This window comes from Hyla sarda, chromosome 2 (assembly GCF_029499605.1).
Source record: "Hyla sarda isolate aHylSar1 chromosome 2, aHylSar1.hap1, whole genome shotgun sequence".
Classification (NCBI taxonomy): Eukaryota; Metazoa; Chordata; class Amphibia; order Anura; family Hylidae; genus Hyla; species Hyla sarda.
In genome coordinates, this window is record NC_079190.1 from 60,731,351 (window position 1) to 60,758,728 (window position 27,378).

At 44.0% G+C, this 27,378-nt stretch overlaps 1 protein-coding gene across 1 annotated transcript in view; it reads right to left on the minus strand.

Moving 5' to 3' along the window:
• Nucleotides 1-9,024: 9,024 nt before the first annotated feature.
• The window catches only part of LOC130358532 (NEDD4-binding protein 2-like 2), a 40,645-nt gene continuing 22,291 nt past the window's right edge, over nucleotides 9,025-27,378 (minus strand). The window contains exons 2-6 of the mRNA XM_056561891.1: nucleotides 25,361-26,643; nucleotides 20,368-20,492; nucleotides 16,535-16,623; nucleotides 16,353-16,429; nucleotides 9,025-9,495 (exon numbers count right to left, since the gene is read on the minus strand). Coding sequence (XP_056417866.1) covers nucleotides 9,297-9,495; nucleotides 16,353-16,429; nucleotides 16,535-16,623; nucleotides 20,368-20,492; nucleotides 25,361-26,643 — 1,773 coding nt within the window. The 3' untranslated portion in view covers nucleotides 9,025-9,296. The remainder of the gene's footprint in view (nucleotides 9,496-16,352; nucleotides 16,430-16,534; nucleotides 16,624-20,367; nucleotides 20,493-25,360; nucleotides 26,644-27,378) is intronic.

Consider the following 27,378-nt stretch of genomic DNA (forward strand, 5'->3'; position numbering starts at 1 on the left):
GAATGATAAGTAAAAGCATTCCAGAGTTATTAATGTTTAAAGTGACAGTGGTCAGATGTTCAAAAAACGCTCTGGTCCTAAGGTGTAAAATGGCCTGGTCCTTAAGGGGTTAAACACCTGTGGGGTGCTAAGGCTCACTATACCCCCTTGTTACATTCCGTGAGGGGTGTAGTTTCCACATGTGGGTATTTATTTTTTTGCGTTTATGTCAGAATCACTGTAAAATCAGCCACCTCTGTGCAAATCCCCAATTTAGGCCTCAAATGTACATAGTGCGCTCTCACTCCTGAGCCTGGTTGTGCGCCCGCAGAGCATTTTACGCCCACATATGGGGTATTTGCGTTACAAATTTTGGGGTCTTTTTTTTCCCTTTTACCGCTTGTGAAAATAAAAAGTAGGGGGCAACACCAGGCTGGTGTAGCCCCCAACTTTTCCTTTTCATAATGGGTAAAAGGAGAAAAAGCCCCCCAAAATTTGTGGTGCAATTTCTCCCGAGTACGGAAATACCCCATATGTGGCCCTAAACTGTTTCTTTGAAACACGACAGGGCTCCGAAATGAGAGGGCATTTGTGGACTACATTAGCGATTGAATAGGGGTATTCTACGCCAGTGATTCCCAAACAGGGTGCCTCCAGCTGTTGCTAACCTCCCAGCATGCCTGGACAGTCATTGGCTGTCCGGCAATGCTGGGAGTTGTTGTTTTGCAACAGCTGGAGGCTCCGTTTTGGAAACACTGCCGTACAATATGTTTTTCATTTTTATTGGTGGTGGTGGTGGTGGTGGTGGTGGTGGTGGTGGGGGGGGGGGGGGGTGTAAGGGGGTGTATACGTAGTGTTTTACCCTTTATTATGTGTTAATGTAGTATAGTGTTTTTAGGGTACAGTCGCACTGGCGGAGGTTTGCAGTGAATTTCCCGCTAGGGAATTTGCTGCAGCTCAAACTTCAAGCAGGAAACTTATTGTAAACCTGCCTGTGTGAATGTACCCTGTACATTCACATGGGGGGGAGGGGCAAACCTCCAGCTGTTTCAAAACTACAACTCCCAGCATGTACTGACAGACCATGTACCTTCAGTTAGGTTCTGTTACCTAACTCAGTATTTTCCAACCAGTGTGCCTCCGGCTGTTGCAAAACTACAACTCCCAGCATGTACTGATCGCCGAAGGCCATAAGAGATGTAGTTATGCAACAACTGGAGGTATGCAACTACAAATCCCAGCATGCCCAAACAGCTGTCTGGGCATGCTGGGAGTTGTAGTTTTGCAACATCTGGAGGGCTACAGTTTAGAGACCACTGTATAATGGTCTCAAACTGTAGCCCTCCAGATATTGCTAGGCAACTCACCGGCTTCAGTAGGATCCAGGGAGCCAGCCGCACGACATCGCCGCCCGCCTATCACCGCAGCCGATCGCCTCCCGCATCCGTTGCCGATGGGTAAGTGGACTTCGGTGACTGTCCCTGTCGGTTTCCCCATTCTGCCCGGCCTATTGTGGGTGGGCAGAACGGGGAAACCGAAAGTTAACCCCCCCCCCAACCCCCGATCTAATATTGGTCATTGCTTCTAGATGATCAATAGCAGGGATAGGAGGGGTGGCACCCCTGCCACCTCACTCCTATCCCTTCAGGAGGATCGTGGGTGTCTTGGACAACCCCGATCCCCCTTATTTTCCGGGTCACCATAGACCCGTATGACCCGGAATAGCTGTAAATCGCCAGTGTGAATTCACCGGCGATTTGCGGTGATTGTCAACATGGGAGGGTCTGATGACCCCCCTGGGCATGTGCACGGGGTGCCTGCTGATTGATATCAGCAGTCACCCCGGTCTGGTCCCCGCCCGACGGGAACAGGAATTCCCACGGACGTACGCGTACGTCATGGGTCCTTAACTACCAGGGTCCCATGACATAGCGATATGTCAAGGGTCCTTAAGGGGTTAAAGGGGTACTTCGGTGGAAAACTTTTTATTTTTTTTATTTTTTATGAACTGGTGCCAGAAAGTTGTAAATTACTTCTATTAAAAAATCTTTACCCTTCCAGTATTTATTAGCAGCTGTATGCTACAGAAGAAATTCTATTCTTTTTGAATTTCTTTTTGTCTTGTCCACATTGCTCTCTGCTGACACCTCTGTCTGTGCCAGGAACTGTCCAGCGCAGCATTTGTTTGTTATGGTGATTTTTTTCCTGCTCTGGACAGTTCCTGATACGGACATCAGGTGTCAGCAGAGAGCACTGTGGACAAGACAAAAAAGAAATTAAAAAAAATAAAGATTTACCTTTGTAGCATACAGCTGCTAACAAGTACAAGAAGGGTAAAGATATTTTAATAGAAGTCAAGAACAAATCTGTTTAAATTTCTGGTACCAGTTGATTAAAAAAACATTTTTTTTCTACCGGAGTACCCCTTTAAACAGATTGTCTCATCTCCCGATTACCTCTCTGCTGCAGTCTCGGCTCTCTTCTTGCCATCTCACTGTGGTCAGTAATTGACTAAGCCGCAGTGTGACACTCTGAGCCCCGGTGTCACGATTTCTGAGAGGAAGAGTGTCGCTGCCCGGGGTCTGGAGTGGGACACCAAGGGCACCGTGGGAACGCTGGAGGTAAGTAAAAGGTTTGTCTTTCATGATGCTGTAAAGTGGAAATAGTAATCCTCCTTTATGGTCTATTCACACGTACAGTATTCTGTGCAGATTTGATGCACAGGATTTTCTGCTGCAGATTTCAATGTAGACTGAACACAGCTTGAAATCCTGCGCATCAAATCTGCGCAGAATACTGTAAGTGTGAATAGACCCTTAAGGAGATAGGAATACCCCTTTAAGGACTAATAAATAATAAAAATAAAAACACCCCCACATTGATATTGCAGCCCAGACTCAATTCACCTGAATAAAGAAAAGCCGAAATACAACACACATCCTATGGGCAAGAGTTGAGCTGTTCCTGCTGTGCTCAGCTATCCTTGTCCGGCTTTTGGAGTTAAATGGTGCAGCAGCGCACACGTCCGTCCTCTGCGCAATTCAAAGGGGGGACTTATGATGTCCATTGGTGGGGGTCCCCACTGATATGTCAATCACCTATCCTGCATAGGTGAGGAGTGTCCTTTATGGGAAAATCTTTTTAAAGGGGACTTTGCAAGGAATAAACATTATGTATACATAAATTACCATATGACTTTGTGCGGCTTTAACCCCTTAAGGACCAAGGGCGTACAGGTACGCCTTTGCTCCCTGGTACTTAAGGACCAAGGGCGTACCTGTACGCCCATGGGAATTTCGGTCCCCGCCGCACGCCGGGCGGGGATCGCGCCGGGGTGACTGCTGATATCTAGCGCAAATGCCCAGGGGGGTCATTAGACCCCCCCCCCCCCCCCATATGTCGGCGATCGGCGCAAATCGCAAGTGAATTCACACTTGCGATTTGCGCCGATTCCGGGTCATACGGGCCTATGGTGACCCGGAATAGAAGGGGGATCGCGGGTGTCCACGATCCCCCTGTAGCGATAGGAGTGAGGTGGCAGGGTTGCCACCCCTCCTATCTCTGCTATTGGTGGTCTAGACGCGACCACCAATAGCAGATCGGGGGCGGAGGGGTTTACTTTCGGTTTCCCCGTCCTGCCCACCCACAATAGGCGGGGCAGGACGGGGAAACCGACAGGGACCGGCGCCGAAGATCCACTTACCCATCGGCGACGGCAGCGGGCGACGATCAGAGGCGGCAGTGGGCGACGATCGGCGGAAGAAGAGGACCGCGACGCAGCTCCCTGGATCCAACGGAAGGCGGTGAGTTACTTAGCAACATCTGAAGGGCTACAGTCTGAGACCACTATAGTGGTCTCTAAACTGTAACCCTCCAGATGTTGCAAAACTACAACTCCCAGCATGCCCAGAGAGCTGTTTAGGCTTGCTGGGAGTTGCAGTTTTGCAACAGCTGGAGGTCTACAGTTTGAGACCACTGCAAAGTGATCTCTATACTGTGCACCTCCAGATCTTGCAAAACTACAACTCCCAGCATGCCCAGACAGCAGTTTGCTGTCTGGGCATGCTGGGAGTTGTAGTTTTGCAACATCTGGAGGTCCACAGTTTGGAGACCACTGTGCAGTGGTCTCTAAACTATAGCTCTCCAGATGTTGCAAAACTGCTACTCCCAGCAAGCCTAAACAGCAAACAGCTGTCTCTGCATGCTGGGAGTTGTAGTTGTGATCCCTCCAGCTGTTGCATAACTACATCTCCCAGCATGCCTTTCGGCGATCAGTACATGCTGGGAGTTGAAGTTTTGCAACAGCTGGAGGCACACTGGTTGGAAAATACTGAGTTAGGTAACAGAACCTAACTGAAGGTTTTCCAACCAGTGTGCCTCCAGCTGTTGCAAAAGTACAACTCCCAGCATGCACGGTCTGTCAGTACATGCTGGGAGTTGTAGTTTTGAAACAGCTGGAGGTTTGCCCCCCCATGTGAACGTACAGGGTACATTCACACTGGCGGGTTTACAGTAAGTTTTCTGCTTCAAGTTTGGGCTGTGGCAAATTTTTCACCGCAGCGCAAACTCCTAGCGGTAAATTCACTGTAAACCTCTGCCAGTGTGAACGTACCCTAAAAACACTACACTACATTACACTTACACATAATAAAGAGTAAAACACTACATATACACCCCCTTACACTGTCCCCCTAATAAAAAATAAACGTATTGTAGGGCAGTGTTTCCAAAACAGAGCCTCCAGCTGTTGCAAAACAACAACTCCCGGCATTTCCGGACAGCCACTAACTGTCCAGGCATGCTGGGAGTTTAGCAACAGCTGGAGGCACCCTGTTTGGGAATCACTGGCGTAGAATACCCCTATGTCCACCCCTGTGCAATCCCTAATTTAGTCCTCAAATGCGCATGGTGCTCTCTCACTTCAGAGCCCTGTCTTATTTCAAGGAAACAGTTTAGTGCCACATATGGGGTATCTCCGTACTCAGGAGAAATTGCACTACTAATTTTGGGGGCTTTTTTTCCTCTTACCCCTTATGAAAAAGAAAAGTTGGGGTCTACACCAGCCTGTTAGTGTAAAAAAAAAAAAAAATTTTTTTACACTAACATGCTGGTGTTGTCCTTTACTTTTTATTTTCACGGGAGGTAAAAGGAAAAAAAGACCCCAAAATTTGTAACGCAATTTCTCCTGAGTACGGAGATACCCCAGATGTGGACGTAAAATGCTCTGCGGACGCACAACAAGGCTCAGGAGTGAGAGCGCACCATGTACATTTGAGGCCTAAATTGGTGATTTGCACAGGGGTGGCTGATTTTACAGCGGTTCTGACATAAACGCAAAACAATAAATACCCACATGTGACCCCATTTTGCAAACTACACCCCTCACGGAATGTAACAAGGGGTATAGTGAGCCTGAACACCCCACAGGTGTTTGACAAATTTTCATTAAAGTTGGATGGGAAAATGAAAAAAAAAATATTTTTCACTAAAATGCTGGTGTCACCCTAAATTTTTCATTTTCACAAGGGAAAATAAAAAAAGGCCCTCCAAAATTTGTAACCCAATTTCTTCTGAGTAAGAGCATACCCCATATGTTGATGTAAAGTGCTCTATGGGTGCACTACAATGCTCAGAAGAAGGAGCGCCATTGGGATTTTGAAGAGAAAATTTGTCCGGAATTGAAGGCCACTTGTGTTTACAAAGCCCCCATGGTACCAGAACAATGGACCCCCCCCCCACATATGTGACCCCATTTTGGAAACTACACCCCTCATGTAATTTAATAAGGGGTACAGTGAGCATTTACGCCCCACAGGTGTCTGACAGATTTTTGGAACAGTGATCCGTGAAAATGAAAAATTTAATTTTCCATTTGCACAGCCCACTGTTCCAAAGATCTGTCAAACGCCAGTGGGGTGTAAATGCTCACTGCACCACTTATTAAATTCTGTGAGGGGTGTAGTTTACAAAATGGGGTCACATGTGGGGGGGTCCACTGTTCTGGCACCACGGGGGGCTTTGTAAATGCACATGGCCCCTGACTACCATTACAAACGAATTCTCTTTCCAAAAGCTCAATGGTGCTCCTCCTCTTCTGAGCATTGTAGTTCGCCCGTAGTGCACTTCAGGTCCACTTATGGGGTACCTCCATACTCAGAAGAGATGGGGTTACAAATTTGGGGGGGGGGTATTTTCTGCTATTAACCCTTGCAAAAATGTGAAATTTGGGGGGAAACACATTTTAGTGAAAAAAAAATATATATTTTTTTACATATGCAAAAGTCGTGAAACCCGTGTGGGGTATTAAGGCTCACTTTATTCCTTGTTACGTTCCTCAAGGGGTCTAGTTTCCAAAATGGTATGCCATGTGTTTTTTTTTTTTTTGCTGTTCTGGCACCATAGGGGCTTCCTAAATGCGACATGCCCCCCGAGCAAAATTTGCTCTCAAAAAGTCAAATATCACTCCTTCTGTTCGGAGCATTGTAGTTCGCCCGTAATGCACTTCATGCCAACTTATGGGGTGCCTCCATACTCAGAAGAGATGGGGTTACAAATTTTGGGGGGTATTTTCTGCTATTAACCCTTGCAAAAATGTGAAATTTGGGGGGAAACACATTTTAGTGAAAAAAAATAATTTTTTTTACATATGCAAAAGTCGTGAAACACCATAGGGGCTTACTAAATGCAACATGCCCCCCAAAAACCATTTCTGAAAAACGTACTCTCCAAAATCCCCTTGTCACTCCTTCGCTTCTGAGCCCTCTACTGCGCCCGCCGAACACTTTACATAGACATATGAGGTATGTGCTTACTCGAGAGAAATTGGGCTACAAATATAAGTATACATTTTCTCTTTTTACCCCTTGTAAAAATTGAAAAGAATTTACAAGAACATGCGAGTGTAAAAAATAAAGATTGTGAATTTTCTCCTTCACTTTGCTGCTATTCCTGTGAAACACCTAAAGGGTTGAAACACTTACTGATTGTCATTTTGAATACTTTGGGGGGTGTAGTTTTTATAATGGGGTCATTTGTGGGGTATTTCTAATGGGAAAACCCTTCAAACCTGAACTGGTCTCTGAAAAAAAGCGAGGTTCAAAATTTTGTGAAAAATTGGAAAAGTGCTGCTGAACTTTGAAGCCCTCTGGTGTCTTCCAAAAGTAAAAACATGTCAATTTTATGATGCAAACATAAAGTAGACATATTGGAAATGTGAATTAAAAAAAATATATATTTTGAATATCCATTTTCCTTACAAGCAGAAAGCTTCAAAGTTAGAAAAATGCTAAATTTTCAAATTTTTCATCAAATTTTGGGATTTTTCACCAAGAAAGGATGCAAGTTACCACAAAATTTTACCACTATGTTAAAGTAGAATATGTCACGAAAAAACAATCTCGGAATCAGATTGATAACTAAAAGCATTCCAGAGTTAATGTTTAAAGTGACAGTGGTCAGATGTGCAAAAAACGCTCTGGTCCTAAGGTGTAAAATGGCCTGGTCCTTAAGGGGTTAAAGGGGTACTCCACTGGACATTTTTTTTTTTTAATCAAGTGGTGTAAGAAAGCTATACAGATTTATAAATTACTTCTATTAAAAAATCTTAATCCTTCCAGTACTTATTAGCTGCTGTTATATGCACAGGAAGTTCTTTTCTTTTTGAATTTCCTTTCTGCCGACCACAGTGCTCTCTGCTGACACTTCTGTCCATGTCAGGAACTGTCCAGAGTAGGAGCAAATCCCCATAGAAAACCTATCCTGCTCTGGACAGTTCCTAAAATGGACTGAGGTGTCAGCAAAGAGCACTGTGGTCAGACAGAAAGGAAATTCAAAAAGAAAAGAACTTCCTGTGGAGCATACAGCAGCTGATAAGTCCTGGAAGGTTTAAGATTTTTTAAGTAATTTACAAATCTGTTTAACTTTCTGGCACCAGTTGATTTAAAAAAATAAATAAAAATGTTTTCCCATTGGAGTACCCCTTTAAGAGTGTCCTTAATATATACTTTTGACGTTGTCCAAAAGTTTAGATTGCACAACGTCTCAGTCCTTAGACCGGCTCTGATCAAGAGTAATAGTGGGGCGAAGTGTGTGGCAGCACGCCCTTCAGGCCTCGGCAAGGCCAACTAATTTACTGCATTAGTCTATGGCAGTGTTTCCCAACCAGGGTGCCTCCAGCTGTTGCAAAACTACAACTCCCATCATGCCCGGACAGCCAAAGGCTGTCCGGGCATGCTGGGAGTTGTAGTTTTGCAACAGCTGGAGGCACCCTGGTTGGGAAACACTGGTCTATGGAGTGAATGATTCGAATCTGACGGCTGTCAAGGCAGTAAAGCTCGCTGCCACGCACTTCACCAGTCTATTACTGAAGATCGGGAGACCCGACGCATTCTAAACTTGACATGTGAAAGTCAATAGGATTTATATTCAATCTTATTGCCAAAGTAAATTATTATTATTATGATAAATTTTATAAAAATTCAGGCACTAGAATATTATCAGTATAGTACAGTGGCTGTTTTTTATTATCTTTTTTTTACAATAGAAAAGGTTTATAGAGAAGTCTTAAAAATATTGTGCTGTTTTCGGAAACACAAGAAATAAAATAGATACTGATAAAAAGGAGTCTACGTACTGAAACACAAGTAGTAAAAGGGAAGCAACCCTGACTCTTTAAAGGGGTATTCCAGGCAAAACCTTATTATATTCTAATATATATAAATATATATATATATATATATATATATATATATATATATATATATATATATATATATATATATCTCAACTGGCTCTGGAAAGTTAAACAGATTTGTAAATTACTTCTATTAAAAAATCTTAATCCTTCCAATAGTTATTAGCTTCTGAAGTTTTCTGTCTAACTGCTCAATGATGATGTCACGTCCCGGGAGCTGTGCATGATGGGAGAATATCCCCATAGGAACTGCACAGCTCCCGGGACGTGACATCATTATTGAGCAGTTAGACAGAAAATAACTCAACTTCAGAAGCTAATAACTATTGGAAGGATTAAGATTTTTTTAATTGAAGTAATTTACAAATCTGTTTAACTTTCCGGAGCCAGTTGATATATAAAAAAAAAGTTTTGGCCTGGAATACCCCTTTAAATACTTATTTACAGAATACAGTTTGTCTTGCACCATAAAATCTTCAGAAATAAAAAAGGGAATGGCATCAAATCTGCCAGAAAACACTTCTGTGCATCTGTAAATCCATATTTATAAATTAAATTTAAAAATAAAAAGTTGCAGGAAGGGGGCACATGCATTGTGGGAGGGATATGTGCAAGATGGAGACTGTTATCTGCTATGGAAAGAGGAGCTGTTATGTGAACAGTCAACAGAGGCTCCCCACCTCTGCCGGGCCTCTGGAGGTGGGCGACTAGGGCGACTAAGACGGGGTTCCATTGAGTTCATGACCACGGGGACAGTCATATCATGCTCGTATCGTTCCAACATTTGGGAAATCTTTTCACGTGGGACTCTGTGCGTGTTCCTCCTGAGAACAGAGAAATGATAAGCATTTACTTCAACCAGACTTGTGAGTGCAGCTCTGGAGTATAATACAGGCTGTATCTCAGAATCAGTAATGTATTCATACCCTACGTTCTATGCTGTTTGGATATAAACTCGAAAATAGTGTTCAAAAGTTGACATCTTTTTGACATCCTTAACCCCTTAAGGACGCAGGACGTAAATGTACGTCCTGGTGAGGTGGTACTTAACGCACCAGGACGTACATTTACGTCCTAAGCATAACCGCGGGCATCGGAGCGATGCCCGTGTCATGCGCGGCTGATCCCGGCTGCTGATCGCAGCCAGGGACCCGCCGGCAATGGCCGACGCCCGCGATCTCGCGGGCGTCCGCCATTAACCCCTCAGGTGCCGGGATCAATACAGATCCCGGCATCTGCGGGAGTTCGCGATTAAAATGAACGATCGGATCGCCCGCAGCGCTGCTGCGGGGATCCGATCATTCATAACGCCGCACGGAGGTCCCCTCACCTTCCTCCGTGCGGCTCCCGGCGTCTCCTGCTCTGGTCTGTGATCGAGCAGACCAGAGCAGGAGATGACCGATAATACTGATCTGTTCTATGTCCTATACATAGAACAGATCAGTATTAGCAATCATGGTATTGCTATGAATAGTCCCCTATGGGGACTATTCAAGTGTAAAAAAAAATGTAAAAGTAAAAGTAAAAAAAAAGTGAAAAATCCCCTCCCCCAATAAAAAAGTAAAACGTCCGTTTTTTCCTATTTTACCCCCAAAAAGCGTAAAAAACATTTTTTATAGACATATTTGGTATTGCCGCGTGCGTAAATGTCCGAACTATTAAAATAAAATGTTAATGATCCCGTACGGTGAACGGCGTGAACGAAAAAAAATTAAAAAAGTCCAAAATTCCTACTTTTTTAATACATTTTATTAAAAAAAAAAATTATAAAAAATGTATTAAAAGTTTTTTATATACAAATGTGGTATCAAAAAAAAGTACAGATCATGGCGCAAAAAATGAGCCCCCATACCGCCGCTTATACGGAAAAATAAAAAAGTTATAGGTCATCAAAATAAAGGGATTATAAACGTACTAATTTGGTTAAAAAGTTTGTGATTTTTTTTAAGCGCAACAATAATATAAAAGTATATAATAATGGGTATCATTTTAATCGTATTGACCCTCAGAATAAAGAACACATGTCATTTTTACCAGAAATTGTACGGCGTGAAAACAAAACCTTCCAAAATTAGCAAAATTGCGTTTTTCGTTTTAATTTCCCCACAAAAATAGTGTTTTTTGGTTGCGCCATACATTTTATGATATAATGAGTGATGTCATTACAAAGGACAACTGGTCGCGCAAAAAACAAGCCCTCATACTAGTCTGTGGATGAAAATATAAAAGAGTTATGATTTTTAGAAGGCGAGGAGGAAAAAATGAAAACGTAAAAATGAAATTGTCTGAGTCCTTAAGGCCAAAATGGGCTGAGTCCTTAAGGGGTTAAAGGGGTATTCCAGGAAAAAACTTTTTTTTTTTTATATCAACTGGCTCCAGAAAGTTAAACGGATTTGTAAATTACTTCTATTAAAAAATCTTAATCCTTCCAATAATTATCAGCTGCTGAAGTTAAGCTGTTCTTTTCTCTCTGACAACAGTGCTCTCTGCTGACATCTCTGCTTGTCTCGGGAACTGCACAGAGTAGAAGAGGTTTGCTTCTTCTTTGGACAGTTCCCGAGACACGTGTCATCAAAGAGAAGTGCTCTCTGATGACACCTGTCAAGGAAACTGTCCAGAGTAGAAGCAAATCCCCATAGCAAACCTATTCTACTCTGTGCAGTTCCCGAGACAAGCAGAGATGTCAGCAGAGAGCACTGTTGTCAGACAGAAAAGAACAGCTTAACTTCAGCAGCTAAAAAGTACTGAAAGGATTAAGATTTTTTAATAGAAGTAATTTACAAATCTGAAGATAAAGGGGATTCCGCTCACCTGTTCCACACGTGCACGGCCAGCCTCAAAGTTCAAAGCATAGGAGCAGGTGGAGCCAGCACTGTGTAAAATCATTCCTTTATTGAAATCCAGGTTAAAAGTCCATAGACAAGCAGAAGAAAAAATGAGCACTAGGACAACAGTGCATGTGTGCAAGGTTGGAGCCGACGCGTTTCAGGCCGTTTGGCCCTTAGTCACGGCATACATGTTGTTTCTCCAACACACTCTTTTATACTGAGGAGGCCTAATGTTCACCTCCCACAAGGGGAGGGGAAACAAGGACCAACCCATCTGAACAACCAACTTTATTGTCCTGAGTGCAATAAAAACAAACATGATATAAAGGCTTGCAAAAAACAAAAAAGAGCAAAAAAAATGTATAGAAAAATTATAAATTACAAAGGAATTTACAAACAAATACTTAATAGTGGAGGATTATGTCTGTTCTGTTACTCAAACCAAAAGGATAAATGCTGTTAAATAGATAAATCCACATGGCTTCTCTGTTATGTAGGTGCTGTATATTGTCACCTCCTCTTTTGTTTGGAATCATTTTTTCTAATGCAGAAAATTTCAATTTTGAGACATCACCATTATGGGCTGAAAAGAAATGTCTTGACACATTAGACATAACACTAGTGATAGTGACGGCAGAATATGCTCATGAATTCAAGAGCATATTCTGCAGTCAACAGGTCCCCTCACTAGTGTTATGTCTAATGTGTCAAGACATTTCTTTTCAGCCCATAATGGTGATGTCTCAAAATTGAAATTTTCTGCATTAGAAAAAATGATTCCAAACAAAAGAGGAGGTGACAATATACAGCACCTACATAACAGAGGAGCCATGTGGATTTATCTATTTAACAGCATTTATCCTTTTGGTTTGAATAACAGAACAGACCTAATCCTCCACTATTAAGTATTTGTTTGTAAATTCCTTTGTAATTTATAATTTTTCTATATATTTTTTTGCTCCTTTTTGATTTTTGCAAGCACCTTTTTATCATGTTTGTTTTTATTGCACTCAGGACAATAAAGTTGGTCAGATGGGTTGGTCCTTGTTTCCCCTCCCCTTGTGGGAGGTGAACATTAGGCCTCCTCAGTATAAAAGAGTGTGTTGGAGAGACAACATGTATGCCATGACTAAGGGCCAAACGGCCTGAAACGCGTCGGCATCTACAGGTGCTCCAACCTTGCACACATGCACTGTTGTCCTAATGCTCATTTTTTCTTCTGCTTGTCTATGGACTTTTAACCTGGATTTCAATAAAGGAATGATTTTACACAGTGCTGGCTCCACCTGCTCCTATGCTTTCTCCTCATTTACAAATCTGTTTAACTTTCTGGAGCCAGTTGATATATAAAAAAAAAAAAAATTTTTTCCTGGATAACCCCTTTAAGGACCAAGCCCATTTTATTTTTGCATTTTCGCTTTTTTCCTCCTCATCTTCTAAAAATCGTAACTCTTTTACATTTTCTTCCACAGACTAGAATGAGGGCTTGTTTTTTGGGGACCAATTGTCCTGCGTAATGACATCACTCATTTTACCATAAAATGTATGGCAACCAAAAAAAAATACTATTTGTGAGGGGAAATTAAAAAGAAAACCGCAATTTTGCTAATTTTGGAAGGTTTCGTTTTCACGCCGTACAATTTATGGTAAAAATGACATGTTCTTTATTCTGTGGATCAATACGATTAAAATGATACCCATGATTACATACTTTATTATTGTTGCGCTTAAAAAAAAAATCGCTAACTTTTTAACCAAATTACCGTATATCCCGGCGTATAAGACGACTTTTTAACCCCGAATTTTCTTCTGAAAAGTCGGGGGTCGTCTTATACGCCGGGTATTGGGGTCCGGCATAGGAATACTTACGATTATCGTGCTGGCTCCTGTGTGCGGCTGCATGCGGGGGCCGGCCAGAGCATGTACAAACTAATAACTGTATACTTAAAAACCAGGGTGCCTCCAGCTGTTGTGAAACTACAACTCCCAGCATGCCCGGACCGGCAAAGGCTGTTCGGGCATGCTGGTAGTTGTAGTTTCACAACAGCTGGAGACACCCTGGTTTTTAGTATTCATGAATTAGTTTTTACATGCTCTGGCCGGCCCCCGCCTGCAGCCGCACACAGGAGCCGGCACGATAATCGTAAGTATTCCTATGCCGGACATCACCGTGTCCAGAAAAATCTTTTCGGGACATAAGGATGTCCGCAGGTCACTTACCATTCCCCGCCCGCCGCGCGTCCTCCTCCGTTCCCTCTGCGCTTCTCCACCGCTCTATGGTTGTACGCACGGGACGTCAGTGACGTCCCGTGCGTATAACCATAGAGGCGCAGGAGGACCGGAGGAGGACGAGCGAGGCCGGGGCCTGGTGAGTGACCGGCGGCGCGTCATCTACAGTGTTCCGATCACCGCTCCTCTGGTCCCGGGACTGCTGCTATGGTCCATAGGCCATAGCAGTAGATTGTGAACCTGGGCCGGAGGAGCGGTGACCGGAACACTGTGGGGGGCAGTACACAGACATACAGCCTCCAGGCATACACTCTATATGGCTGAAAGTTGTATGTCTGTGGGGGGAGCTGCCGACCTAATGTGGGGGGGGGGGGGAGCTGCCGACCTAATGTGGGGGGGGGAGCTGCCAACCTAATGTGGGGGGGGGGGGAGCTGCCGACCTAATGTGGGGGAACATGCTGCCGACCTAATGTGGGGGAACATGCTGCCGACCTAATGTGGGGGAACATGCTGCCGACCTAATGTGGGGGAACATGCTGCCGACCTAATGTGGGGGAACATGCTGCCGACCTAATGTGGGGGAACATGCTGCCGACCTAATGTGGGGGAACATGCTGCCGACCTAATGTGGGGGAACATGCTGCCGACCTAATGTGGGGGAACATGCTGCCGACCTAATGTGGGGGAACATGCTGCCGACCTAATGTGGGGGAACATGCTGCCGACCTAATGTGGGGGAACATGCTGCCGACCTAATGTGGGGGAACATGCTGCCGACCTAATGTGGGGGAACATGCTGCCGACCTAATGTGGGGGAACATGCTGCCGACCTAATGTGGGGGAACATGCTGCCGACCTAATGTGGGGGAACATGCTGCCGACCTAATGTGGGGGAACTATAAGGTACTGTACATAGCGGTAGGAGGGGTAGTCTTATACGGCAAGTATATCCCAAACTCTATATTTTAACTGTAAAAGTTGGGGGTCGTCTTATACGCCGGCATATACGGTAGTATGTTTAAAATCCTTCTATTTTGATGACCTATAACTTTTTCATTTTTCCATATAAGCGGTGGCATGAGGGCTCATTTTTTGCGCCATGATCTGTACTATTTATTGATACCACATTTGGTAAACTTTTATAAATTTTTTTATTATTATTTTTTTTAATAAAATGTGACAAAAAAGCAGCAATTTTGCTCTTTTTTTACGCTCACCGTACGGAATCAACAACATTATATTTTGCCATTTACGCACGCGGCGATACCAAATGTGTGTATTAATTTTTTTTTATACACTTTATGGGGGTAAAATGGGGAAAAAAAGGACATTTAAAATTTTTATTGGGGGAGGGGATTTTTCTAATTTTTTTTTACCCTTTAATAGTCCCCATAGGGACTATTGATTGCTAATACTGTTCAGTGCTATGCACAGGGCATAGCACTGATCAGTGTTATTGGTCATCTTCTGCTCTGGTCTGCTCCATCTCAGACCAGAGCAGAAGACCCGTGGAAGGCAGCAGAGGCAGGTGAGGGGACCTCCCTGCGCTGTTCTGGATGATCGGATCGCCGCGGCAGCGCTGCAGGCGAACCGATCATTCATATTTCTGACCGCACTCCCACAGATTCTGTAATCTGTATCGATCACGGCATCTGATGGGGTTAATGGCAGACATCCACGTGATCGGGGTTGTCAGCCATTACAGGTGGGTCCCTGGCTGCCATCAGGCTCAGGTCATGTACAGGATGTAAATATATGTCCTGGTGCGCTAAGTAAAGGGGTTAAAGGGGTACGCCGGTGGAAAAAAAAAAAAATCTTTTAAATGAACTGGTGCCAGAAAGTTAAACAGATGTGTAAATGACTATTTAAAAAAATTTCAGCCTTCCAGTACATGCTACAGAGGAAATTCTATTATTTTTGAATTTTTTTGTCACGTCCACAGTGCTCTCTTCTGACACCTCTGTCCATGTCAGGAACTGTCCAGAGCAGCATAGGTTTGCTATGGGGATTTTCTCCTGCTCTGGACAGTTCTTGATACGGGCATCAGGTGTCAGCAAAGAGCACTGTGGACAGAAAAGAAATTAAAAAAGAAAAGAATTTCCTCTGTAACATACAGCTGCTAATAAGTACTGGAAGGGTAAAGGGTAAGTACTGGAAGGGTAAAAAATTTTGGGAAAATCCCTTTCACTTCCTCACAAGCTTTATTGCTTTGATCTTGCATATGCTCAGCCCTGGAGAGACAATTCTCAATGTTTAACAACGAATTAGCAAAACATAGAAGGACTGCATTCACATCACGTTTGGGGTATACGGCAGCCGGATCTGATGGGTATATTTGAAATCTGGCTGCCGCCACTCTGCCAGCTCGTTTTCGGACAGTATCTATCTTTCTATCTGAATTGAAAACTTGTGCAGACGGCGGTCTTCAGTCCAGCAAAGAACTGGATACGGTCTGAAAATGAGCTGACTGGAGTCAAGCTGACTGTTTTCAAATCATCCCGCCAGATCCGGCTGCCATATGCCCCACACGTGATGTGTTGGCATATTGGTTGGCAAGTTGGGGAACCCCCATGTTCATATGGGTCATATAGAGAATGTTGACTGTCCTATAAACATCATCTTACTTTTCCAGTTCATGAGCGTCTTTTTTCCACCAAGTATCGGGCTCCAAAAATTCTATATAATAGCTCCTATCTATGGCCTAGAAAAAAGAACGTATAATTAGACTTGTGATGATGATGCGTTTCCTATATGTAAATGTATTCGCAGTTTCTTTGTGTTCCACATAACAGTTCGGGATCCTCACCATCTGTACATATGGCTTCATTTCCCAGCTCTGGATATTCGTGTTATCGATAATAACAGGAGAACACCCGTCATTCAGTGCTCTTCTGGCTGCAGTATAAATAATTGAAAAGGTTACAAGAAAACATATTTCACATTATTATCATGACCGAGTGTCTAGGATGATGAAAACATTAAACCACAAATGGACAGCCTTTTAATTTATCTCTTCATAGCTTCTCAGGCGCCAGAAAATATTCTTCTTTGCATGAATAAAATAATCTGCCAAACAATTGCCAGCGGTAAGAGAGGCAAAACCAAGTACAGCTCTGCAGTAAGGCTTTGTTCACACAGCAGACTTTCTGTGATTCCACTTAAATTCCATTCTGCAATTCTGGCTGCGGATGTTTTGCGTTATTTGGGTTCACTCGACACACAGATTCTGGCTGGGATTCAGAGTACGATTGACTTTAATGGGATTCCACCACAAAATTCCACAAAATTTAAAGACCGGTTTTGTGTTTTTGCAGAATCTGGTATTTCCAAGGCGAAAATTCCATCAGGTGAATTAGACAGCGGAAAGCCCATTTAACACCGTGTGCAGTAAATTTTGTGGAATTTCCCAGGTGAATATTCCAGCGGAACTTAGCTTAGAAATTCTACCGTGTGAACGTAGCCCAAGGCTAGAAAATTTGGCTACATTGAGTGGATGATTTCCCTTTAAAATGTAAAAAGATCCATATACTGTACAACAAACGAATAGGTCTGGCACCGCTACTGTTAACGCATATAGAGAGCAATAGTATGAATAATACAGTTCAGCTAGTATAGGTATCTGTCCGGTTAGTGGTTGCTATGAGTGATGGCGGTGCTCGTATCAGGAAAAAAGTTCAGTGGTACAGCATACTCTTGACAAAAGAGATATAGATAAAGCACTCACAGCAGCCAGAGATTCAGCAACACGATTCAGATTTATTCCAAACTTGGAGCGGTACAAACAATGCGGACAGACACACAGTGAGCATTGATGGTAGGGATCGACAAATTATCGGTTTGGCCGATATTATTGGCCGATATTCACGATTTGGGACATTCTTGGTATCGGCAATTACCTTGCGGATAATGCCCCCCCCCCGCGCACTGGCCAGAGACCACAACCGTTACCCCCATTGCCTCCCCCATCCCCAGTTTTACAATTACCTGTTCCCGGGGCCCGGGCTGCTTCTGGCTCCTGCGGCGTCCTGTGTTACGCTGTGCACTGCACAATGACGAGTGACGTCCTCAACGCGACATCACCGTCAGTGCGCACAGTCACAGCTCAGGAGAACGCCACCGGAGCCAGATGTAGCGCGGATCCCAGGAACAGGTAATTATAAAACCGGGAATGGGGGAGGCAATGGGGCAGCGGTGGTGGTGGTCTCTGGCCGGGGTGGCGGGGCGTATGGCGCGGGGGGGAGGGGGGCAGCGGCAGTGATAGGACTTAAGACCCCAGGACAGGCAGGGGGAGAGAAGTGGGTGGTGGTGGTCTCTGACACCGCAAAAGCCGCTGCAGTTCATTGATTTAAAGCGCTCGCTTTAAATCAATGATCTGCAGCGGTGTCGCCAGGGAACGGGGGGTTAAATAGCCGTTAACGTATACCGATATTCCGGTATAAGTTATCAGCTATCGCCCCCCCCCCAAAAAAAAAACGATATCGGTCGATCCCTAATTGATGGAACAGGTGAGGCGGGGGCATGACGAAGGGGTGGCAACCGGTTTCACGCACTGAGGCGCTTCCTCTGGCCCACGCTCAGTGTGGGCCAGAGGAAGCGCCTCAGTGCGTGAAACCGGTTGCCACCCCTTCGTCACGCCCCCGCCTCACCTGTTCCATCAATGCTCCCTGTGTCTGTCCGCCTTGTTTGCACTACTCCAAGTTTGGAATAAATCTGAATCGTGTTGCTGAATCTCTTGCTGCGGTGAGTGCTTTATCTATATCTCTTATTTGTCAAGAGATCCATATACTGTATTCATAGATCAGAAGTCAGTAAAAATGTGGTCGTTACCTTTCCTTTACACACATGGTGTGACAACAGGAACTGCAACTATATTGGAGGGCACTTTTGAATTAAAGTGTCTGTGTCATTAGGAAAAACTTCACGTCACAGAGACAAGTGAAAAGTTTTGATCGGCCAGGACAGGGTTTCCCAACCAGAGTACTACCAGTTATTGCAAAACTACAACTACCAGCATGCCCAGATATGCACCCTGGCTAGCAAACACTAGGCTGGGTGTTTAGACTTCTACCATTTGATGGAAAGTGCTGGGAAAAACACCCAAACCCTGACAGCTTTTTTTTTTTCTCTAAATGACAGACACTTTGTAGGGGTATTCCAAGGAACTAAACTTTTTAGACATTTTTTCCCTATCCATAGGATGCCTGATTGCGGCAGTCCAACGGCTGGAGTCTCCCGTGATCTTCTGTACAGGACGAGCACTTTCCTGGACGAAGGCAAGAGACAGCCTGCTCTGCCAATCACCGGCTTAGGTGGGACATCACTGCGGCCGGTGATTGGCTGAGAGAGCAGTCACTTGTGTTTATCCAAGAAGGTAGGGGCCGCTCAGCTCCAAGTACTGGTACGCAAGACAGGGCCTGTACAGGAGATCACAGGGAGCCCCAGCAGTTGGACCCCCGCGATCAGACTTTTATCCCCTATCCTGTGGATGTACCCTGTTCAAGTCCACAGTGTCTGTCCTGTGCCATTAGAGTTGGACATCTGACTAATCTGGTACTGCTGTCATAGTGTGCAATAGAAGTTTATGGATAATAAAGATTTTTCCTTCCACTGTAAGGGTAGGGTCACACGTAATGGATCCACAGTGTATTTTACGCTGCAGATCCACTGGTGACCCAACCCATTTTGTGCCTCCAGCTGATGCCAACCCCCCCTTCCCTCGCCTCGCTCTGCCCCTGGCTTACTCACAGCGGCAATCCGCCACTACGAGATGCCACACAGAGCGCCTGCGAGTCGGCGAGTGGACTCTGCACCTAACAATTGTGCAAGGAAAAGACACATGCACACACAGCAAAACCACTCTGAGACACACGAAATGTGAGAGGTATATATCAGGGAATACTGACCTACACCGAGATTGGGAAGAGACTATTGCCTTACCCATACAGAAGTTACTAGTATAATATAATCTATCCATACTAAACATTTTTCTGGTGTAGGTTAGTGTACCATGAATTTTTAAGCAATGCTTATTTTCCCAAAAGTTTGAGAATTTTTCATTTCTTTCTGCAAAAATTTAAAGCAAAAAAAGTGCTTTTTTTTTTTTTGGTGAAAGCGTTAGTAAATCAGGGCCACTAGGTTGAATTTCTAAGAGTGTTGTGTAGGTTTCTTTGTGGGTTTTATTTCCCTACAATTTTTTTTCCACTGTATTTACTAAGGTTTCCCTACATTATGCACTTTTCCTTACATATAGCTTTATTTATTTAAATTTTTTTTTCACACATGTTCTGATCTGTCGGGTTTTCCTCGGCTCAAATCCACCACATTTTCTGTGGAAACCTTATTAAATATGTTGGGTTTTTGTGAAAATGTCGGGAACACATCCTTTTTGTGTGACCACGCCCCTTTCATCGAAAGACACGCCCCTTTTCGGGTTCTCTCAGTAAAATGGAGAGTTGGACATGTTTTTTTTTTTTTTTTCTGCCGTCAAAAGAATTCTGGTGCAATGCGCCGGAATTTGGCACACAACACGATAAAAAAGTCAGATTTATAATAGTAAGTCAGGGCTAGTATCTTTATTTTCCTTCGCACTAAATAAAAGACTTTTTCACTCTACTTCTAATACCAGTACACGTCACACACCTCTGTTCTGATTCCAGCTATGGGCATCCCCAAGCAATTTCACATCGTATGTGTATCCATTTTCCTGGCAAAAGTAATCATCGGTGCTGAGGACAATCCCGTCAGGAGCCTGGCGGAGCAGAGTACTGTGAAATGAGAGAAATTAGATAGCTGGATCATGCGGAAACAACTACATCGATGGGGTGTACACGAGAAATGATGGGGTTATCAGCTGACTTTGGTGTTCTGAGGGAGAGAGAACTGTTGCCATGTTTAATGGATTCTATGTAAATTACAGGGGCTGCACGCTTCTCTTAGATTGGCTAACAAAGTACAAGTTTACAGTGGCCTTCAGCTGCATGTAACACCATATTAGGCCCCTTTCACACTACAGGTATCATCCTGTAAAAAAAACCTCCGTTATTACTCCCTGCAAAAACACCTGAAAACGGCCGACAAAAAATCCCATTCATGTCAATAGGATTTTTTGAGCATCCTTTTTCATCAGTTATGTCCGTTTTTACTAATGTCAGTTATTTTTGCTGGCACAAAAGACTGTGCATGCACTAATTTTTGGTCCGGCAAAAAAAAAAAAAAAATCGTGAAAAACCAGACGTTAAAATTTAACATTGAAGTCTATGGGAACCGGATGACCAAAAAAAAAAAAAACACAACATCTGTTATCAGTTATTGTCAGTTTTTTTTTTAACATCTGTTTTTTTGTACTGAGCATGCTCAGTAAAGCTTTACAAAAAAAAAAGGGTTAAAAACCTGATAAAAAAATTAAAATGGATGTAACTGGTAATAATGGATCATAACGGATGAACAACATCAGGTTTTTTTTAAGAAAAAATAAAGAATTATGGTCATCAGTTATTATCCGTTATTACCAGTTATTGCATCAGTGTTTCTTTTCATCTGTTATTGTAAAATAATGTCAGTAAAAAAGGAGGATGATACCTGTAGTGTGAAAGGGGCCTAAGATCTCTGCAGCAAAACATAGTTTGCCCCATGCATAGAAGGGGATATCCTGTCTAGCAATCCCTTCACGTATTAAACAAAGCATGCCAAAGAAAGGGATATGCAACCCATAAGGAAACAACCAAAATGGTGCACTGCCCGAATGTCGTTATGCAGCTCTGCAAACTGTACATCACATCTAAGGGCAGGGGAACACTCGCAGCAGAGATGTGCCAAGCGCATATGGTAGCTCTGTGTATTTGCTCGTAGCAGTGGATTACTACAGCGGGGAATTCACCACTACGAGCGGACACACAAAGCTACCTGGCCACAGCCGGGTGCTCACTCTGCAGTCCCTCTGTTACTTCCGTTGGCGAATCAGCAAGGTGAAATACACTGCAGATGCACCCTGTGTGACCCTGCTATAAAGGTGGGTAGGGGGGGGGGGGGAGTGTTCTCCTTGCAGAGAGTACAAAGTGTGGAGAATTGTAAGCAATTTAGCCTTCCACTAAGAACTCTGGGAAGAGGAATATGCAAAGCAGCTGATTAACATGCCACTGGTCCTGGTGACATTCCCTTACAATCAGAGTATCTACCCACTACAGAGTACCTGACCAGAGTCTACCTGACTCCACCTCAGTGTTTCCCAAACAGGGTGCCTCCAGTTGTTACAAAACTACAACTACCAGCAGTCCCGGACAGCCTTTGGCATGCTGGGAGTTGTAATTTTGCAACAGCTGGAGGCACCCTGGTTGGTAAACACTGCTCTACCTGACCAGAGTCTGAGTCACCTTCTATAGCAGTCAGGTGAACGTTTGTACAGCCAACTGCAATCGGTCCCGCTCACCCCATCTGAAATTGCCAAACTTGCACATGTTCTGAAGATGGAATGGGGAGGTAAGCCGCTGCCAGACTCCTCTGGCAGTGGCTTACCTTCCAGACAACAAAAAGGATTGGCCAGTTGAAAAGCAACATGCCCAACATCACCTGTCAGGGGGAGGCGGGGTGGGTGAATAGTTTGGGGGTTATGCCATACAAATGGATTGGTCGTACTGAAATGTTCAGGTTCTTAAGTTCTATATGAATTTCTGTCCCTGTATAACTATACACCTAAACGTTAGGTAAGGGGTTTGAGAAGAAGGTCACAATTTTTAAGGGGTACTCCGGTGGAAAACTTTTTTTTTTTTTAATGAACTGGTGCCAGAAAGTTAAACAGATTTGTAAATGACTTCTATTAAAAAATCTTAACCCTTTTAGTACTTTTTATCAGCTGTATGCTGCAGAGGAAATTCTTTACTTTTTGATTGTCCACAGTGCTCTCTGCTGACACCTCTGTCCGGGAACTGTCCAGAGCAGCAGAGGTTTGCTTTGGGGACTTTCTCCTGCTCTGGACAGTTCCTGATACGGGCATCAGGTGTCAGCAGAGAGCACTGTGGACAACACAAAAAAAAAATAAATAAATAAAGATTTTCCTCTGTAGCAAACAGCTGCTAAAAAGTACTGAAAGGATTAACATTTTTAATAGAAGTAATTTACAAATCTGTTTAACTTTCTGGCACCAGTTGATTTAAAAAAAAAAAAAAAAAAAAAAAAGTTTTCCATTGCAGTACCCCTTTAAGACCACATAGACTGGTGGTACAGTGTTAGGAGACCAAACCCTGGCAATTCTGTGTGAAAACTAAGTGTATGATAATCCTATTTCGCTCCATGCTGAAAAGAAGCAGAAATGAAGGCGAATTGGTGTAGAATTATGGAATAAAAATATGAGAAATACAAAGTTGAATTGACTTCAATGGGAGGTTTAGTCACAGATTCTGCTTCTAGAATTGACATGCAAATTTTTCAGGCAAAATTCAGATCAGCATCGGAAATTTACAAGCTGAAATTACTATGTGTGAATGTGGTTGTGGAAATCTCATTGAAATCAACAGGAGTTATAGTCCAGGCAGAATACATGCAGAATTATGTTAGGTTCACACTACAGAACTTTCTAGCATAATTTATCTGGGAAATTCTAATGCAGCAGAATCCAAATGCTGACAATGAGATTCCACTGCACAGTGAAGACTACGAAATTTCAACAACAGAAGTTCCGCTGCTGAAATTCAGCCACCAAAAAAATGATCCTGCTCATTCTTACATCAGAATCCAAGCGAAATGCCTTATTGTCTATGGAAACGGCAATGTCCGCACGGTCCCAGCACTGACTGACTGGCGCACTCAGAGATTCCTTAGCTGGAGGATTCCTCAGTGTGAACCACTCCTTGTTCATTTAAGCGTGGATTCTGCTGGGAATCTGACTCCCATACATTCATTTTAGCGTGTAAAATGTCTGATGCTGATCTGAAATTCTGCCTGAAGAATTAATGTGCCAATTTCTGATTTTTTTTCAGCAAAATCCCATTGAAGTCAACAGGACTGCTTAAAATTCCACACCAATTTTTCTTCATTTCAGCACAGAGCAGAAAGAGGGTTTCAAATAGGGCTGGGCGGTATGACCAAATGTGTGTATCACGGTATTTCCTAGCCCCCCCCATATCAATTATCAGCCCACATCCCCATCGGGGTAAATACTCACATCTCCCCCGTAAGCGCTGCCCTCCTCTTCATCCCGTTTGTTGCGGCCGCCGGCTGACACTCTATAGCTGTATCCCTATGCCCGTGCTGCAAAATGTAAACAAAATAAACTTTAACGCACCTACGTCGGCCTTACACTGGGGACGGGAACATCGGACAGCCGTCAGCCTATCACCGGCCGCAGCGATGTTCCGGTGCCGGTGATAGGCTGAGCTCATTGTCATGTAAGAAGCCGGCTTCTTACATGACAATGGGCTCAGCCTATCACTGGGCGAGGCCGAACATCGCTGCGGCCGGTGATAGGCTGATGGCTGTTCGACATTCCCGTCCCAAGGAAACAAGTGAGGCCGGTACCGGAGCAACGGGAGGTGAGTTAAAGTTTATTTTGTTAATTTTTTGCAGCCCGGGCATAGGGATACCGCACAGTATAGAGCAGTGGTCTCCAACCTGCGGACCTCCAGATGTTGCAAAACTACAACTCCCAGCATGCCCGGACAGCCATTGGCTGTCCGGGCATGCTGGGAGTTGTAGTTTTGCAACATCTGGAGGTCCGCAGGTTGGAGATAATTATGATACTATAGAGTGTAAGCGCCGGCGGCCGCAACAAACAGGACGAGTAAGGCAGCGCATGCGGGCGACATGTGAGTAGTACCCTGATGGGGACAGCGCTGGGCTAATAATTGGGGGGGGGGGGGTTCCCCGATTAGTTCCCTGATGTGGAGACAGTGCAGCGCTGGGCTGATAATTCATTCCCGAGGGGGAGGGGCCAAACCGGTATTGCGGTAAGGGTTAAAATTCATATCGTGCAGCACAAAAATTTCGGCATTCGGTATAAACCGGTATACCGCCCAGCCCTAGTTTCAAAGCAGAATTTTAGTACGGAAATATTCCTCTTCATTCTCCTTTGCGCACAAGACCTAAGGCCCAGTTCATACTACAGAGTTTGTGTGTGGAATTTTTATGAGCAGATTTTGAGCAGATTCTGCTTACAGCAGCTTCCTCCGGATTAGGGCTCTGTCCACAGCAATATGCTACGGACAGTAAGCAGCCTCCCATTCATTTCCACAGTGTCAACTTCACAGCAGAAAATGAAAAAATAAATACTAACCTGTACCAATCCCCTGCCGCATCCATCATGATGCCCTGTTCCAGCTGCGCAGTACTTTCCTTTCAACATTTACTAGGCCGATCAACGGCTGTAACACTGCTCAGCCACAACCTGGTCGGGATGGACACGGCAGAGTTCATGAGTATAATTTTTTTATGGTTTTTTTTGCCAGCTTAAGCCCTTAGACTGAAATCGCCCCTTAGGCTGAAAATGCACCAAAGCACTTTAACTGCATATATGGATTTTGAGGCTATGAATTTTGGGGCCATGGAGGAAAGAACAAACAGCGTTGAATCATTGTCACCCATCCTATTACCCTGTAACAGCTTGTTAGTGGGGGTGGCGCTGGAGTCCCTTTATCATACTAACCGAGCCAGCGTACTTTTTCCTGAGCCAGGAACTCCTCTTAACAGCACCAATACTTTTTTCTCCTTGAATCTGTACTGCTCATGTGACACATTATCCATATGAGGTAATATCCGTTCATCTTCCTGTCTACAAAAATCACTTTGCTGAGGGTCTTTCCACGTCCTTTCACCTGTGCCTTGTAAAAATGGTTTATTATATGGAACCCCCTGAAAGGTGGACCGACTTTCAGGAGGTAAAGGTGGTCCAGGCCATGGAGGGTGCTCATTTCTAGCATTGCAAGTAAAGCTGGGAGACTGTGGTGGGGGTGGTGCATTACTTGGCCTTGGAAAAGTCATTGGATAGTTGAATCGTGGAGGAGGAGGACCATAAGGTACTATAAAAGTAGGTGGAGGAGGACCTTCAAATCTTGGAGGTGGCATTGAATGATCCCCAAATAAAAAGTTTGTTGGAGGAGGACCAGGACAAGAAAACTGGTTATGAAGCGGTAGTGAAGGTCTTGGTTCTTCTTTAACATGGCAGGTAAGGGATACCAAGTTTGTAGCTGCATTGGGGAGAGGTCCGAATGGCTGTGACGCAGGCACTTGGCCATGGTGATGGTTGGCCGTGGGTGGCACTGGTGTCTTATCAGGGTAAGGGCTGATACGCTGCTTGATGTCCACATCTGTGTGAGTGACCGGCTTAGTCGTGTCATCAGCCTCTGCTTCAAGCTCATCCAACTCTTTGTAAAACTGACGCAGTTCATAGTCCATCCCATTCTGGCCTTTGGACTGACTTGCCGACTTACCCAACTCCACCGTGGCAATTGTGAAGGAAGGAGGAGCATTTGGATCTTTAGTGACTTTAGGTACAGAGTCTTCTTTAGGTGGAGGTCGACATAGCGGTCCTATAAAAGAGGAACTGGTTCCTGAAAATGTCACATCAGGGTCATATTCCCGTTTTTCTCTTCCAGAAGGTACAAATGGACACTTGTCGGTCTTACTGCAGTCTCTTTTATTAGCATCATCTTGACCCAAGTGATGTCTTTGAGGCTCCAGATAAGACTCTGTATCATGTCTTACATCTTTGTAACCTCTACTTGTTCCACTTTCCCATCTGTGTGACGGATTGTATCTTTCTTCTGAGCCGGATGAGAAACTCCAGTTCTTTGATTCTGAATAATGCTCCTTGTAGACATCAGTATAGCTCTTTGCCCATGAGGAATAGTCCGGCCTGGACTTTTTTAAGCAAGGTTCAAAAGATAAATCATGGACATGGTTAGGAAAGTTCTTCTCAGCATGAGGCATCTAAAAAGGATAAACAGAGAGGCAAACTTAATAAATGAAGATTATGATAAGGGTGCCATCCACACCCTATTTTGACCACACATAAGGCACCTGTCAAAATGGTTTACCGCATTGGGTTTCCGGCAGGCCAACTAACAGCCTGTAGAAACAGAGCTGATTTCTGCAAAAAAATAAATAAAAAAATAAAAATAAACCACCACACCTTGTCCCCAAGGTTGTGTGTGACATTGCAGCTCAACTGCATTAAAGTGGTGGGGGCACAGTTGTAACACCACAAGCAACCCGAGGACAGATGTGGTGCTCTTTTTGCAAGACATGAGTATTTTTCTATTCCTGGGTAGCCCCTTTAATTGGTTGAACATAGTCTATCCCCTGAACAAGTACTGTGTGGGACTCAAAAGCACAAAGGGCCTCACTTTTGAACCCCAAATGAAGTATAAAACAGGAAATGAACCTAACATAGTGACTAATAAACTACTTTAGGCCATCAAAGTCAATGGATCCACCTAAATAGGCTGCAGTATTGCGGTATACATCAGAAAACCTTTTTGGAAGTTGTCTTATGTACATGTGCAATGCGTGGCCAAAACGTTGTGTGAATGCAATATCCATATATTGGCTACAGAGGTATACATAAGATTTGCTACAAGAAATATACATCCATTAGGGAAAATTCAGATGTGGCAAAGTCTGTAAGTAACACATTGAAGAGGAATAAATAAAAACTGTGTAATG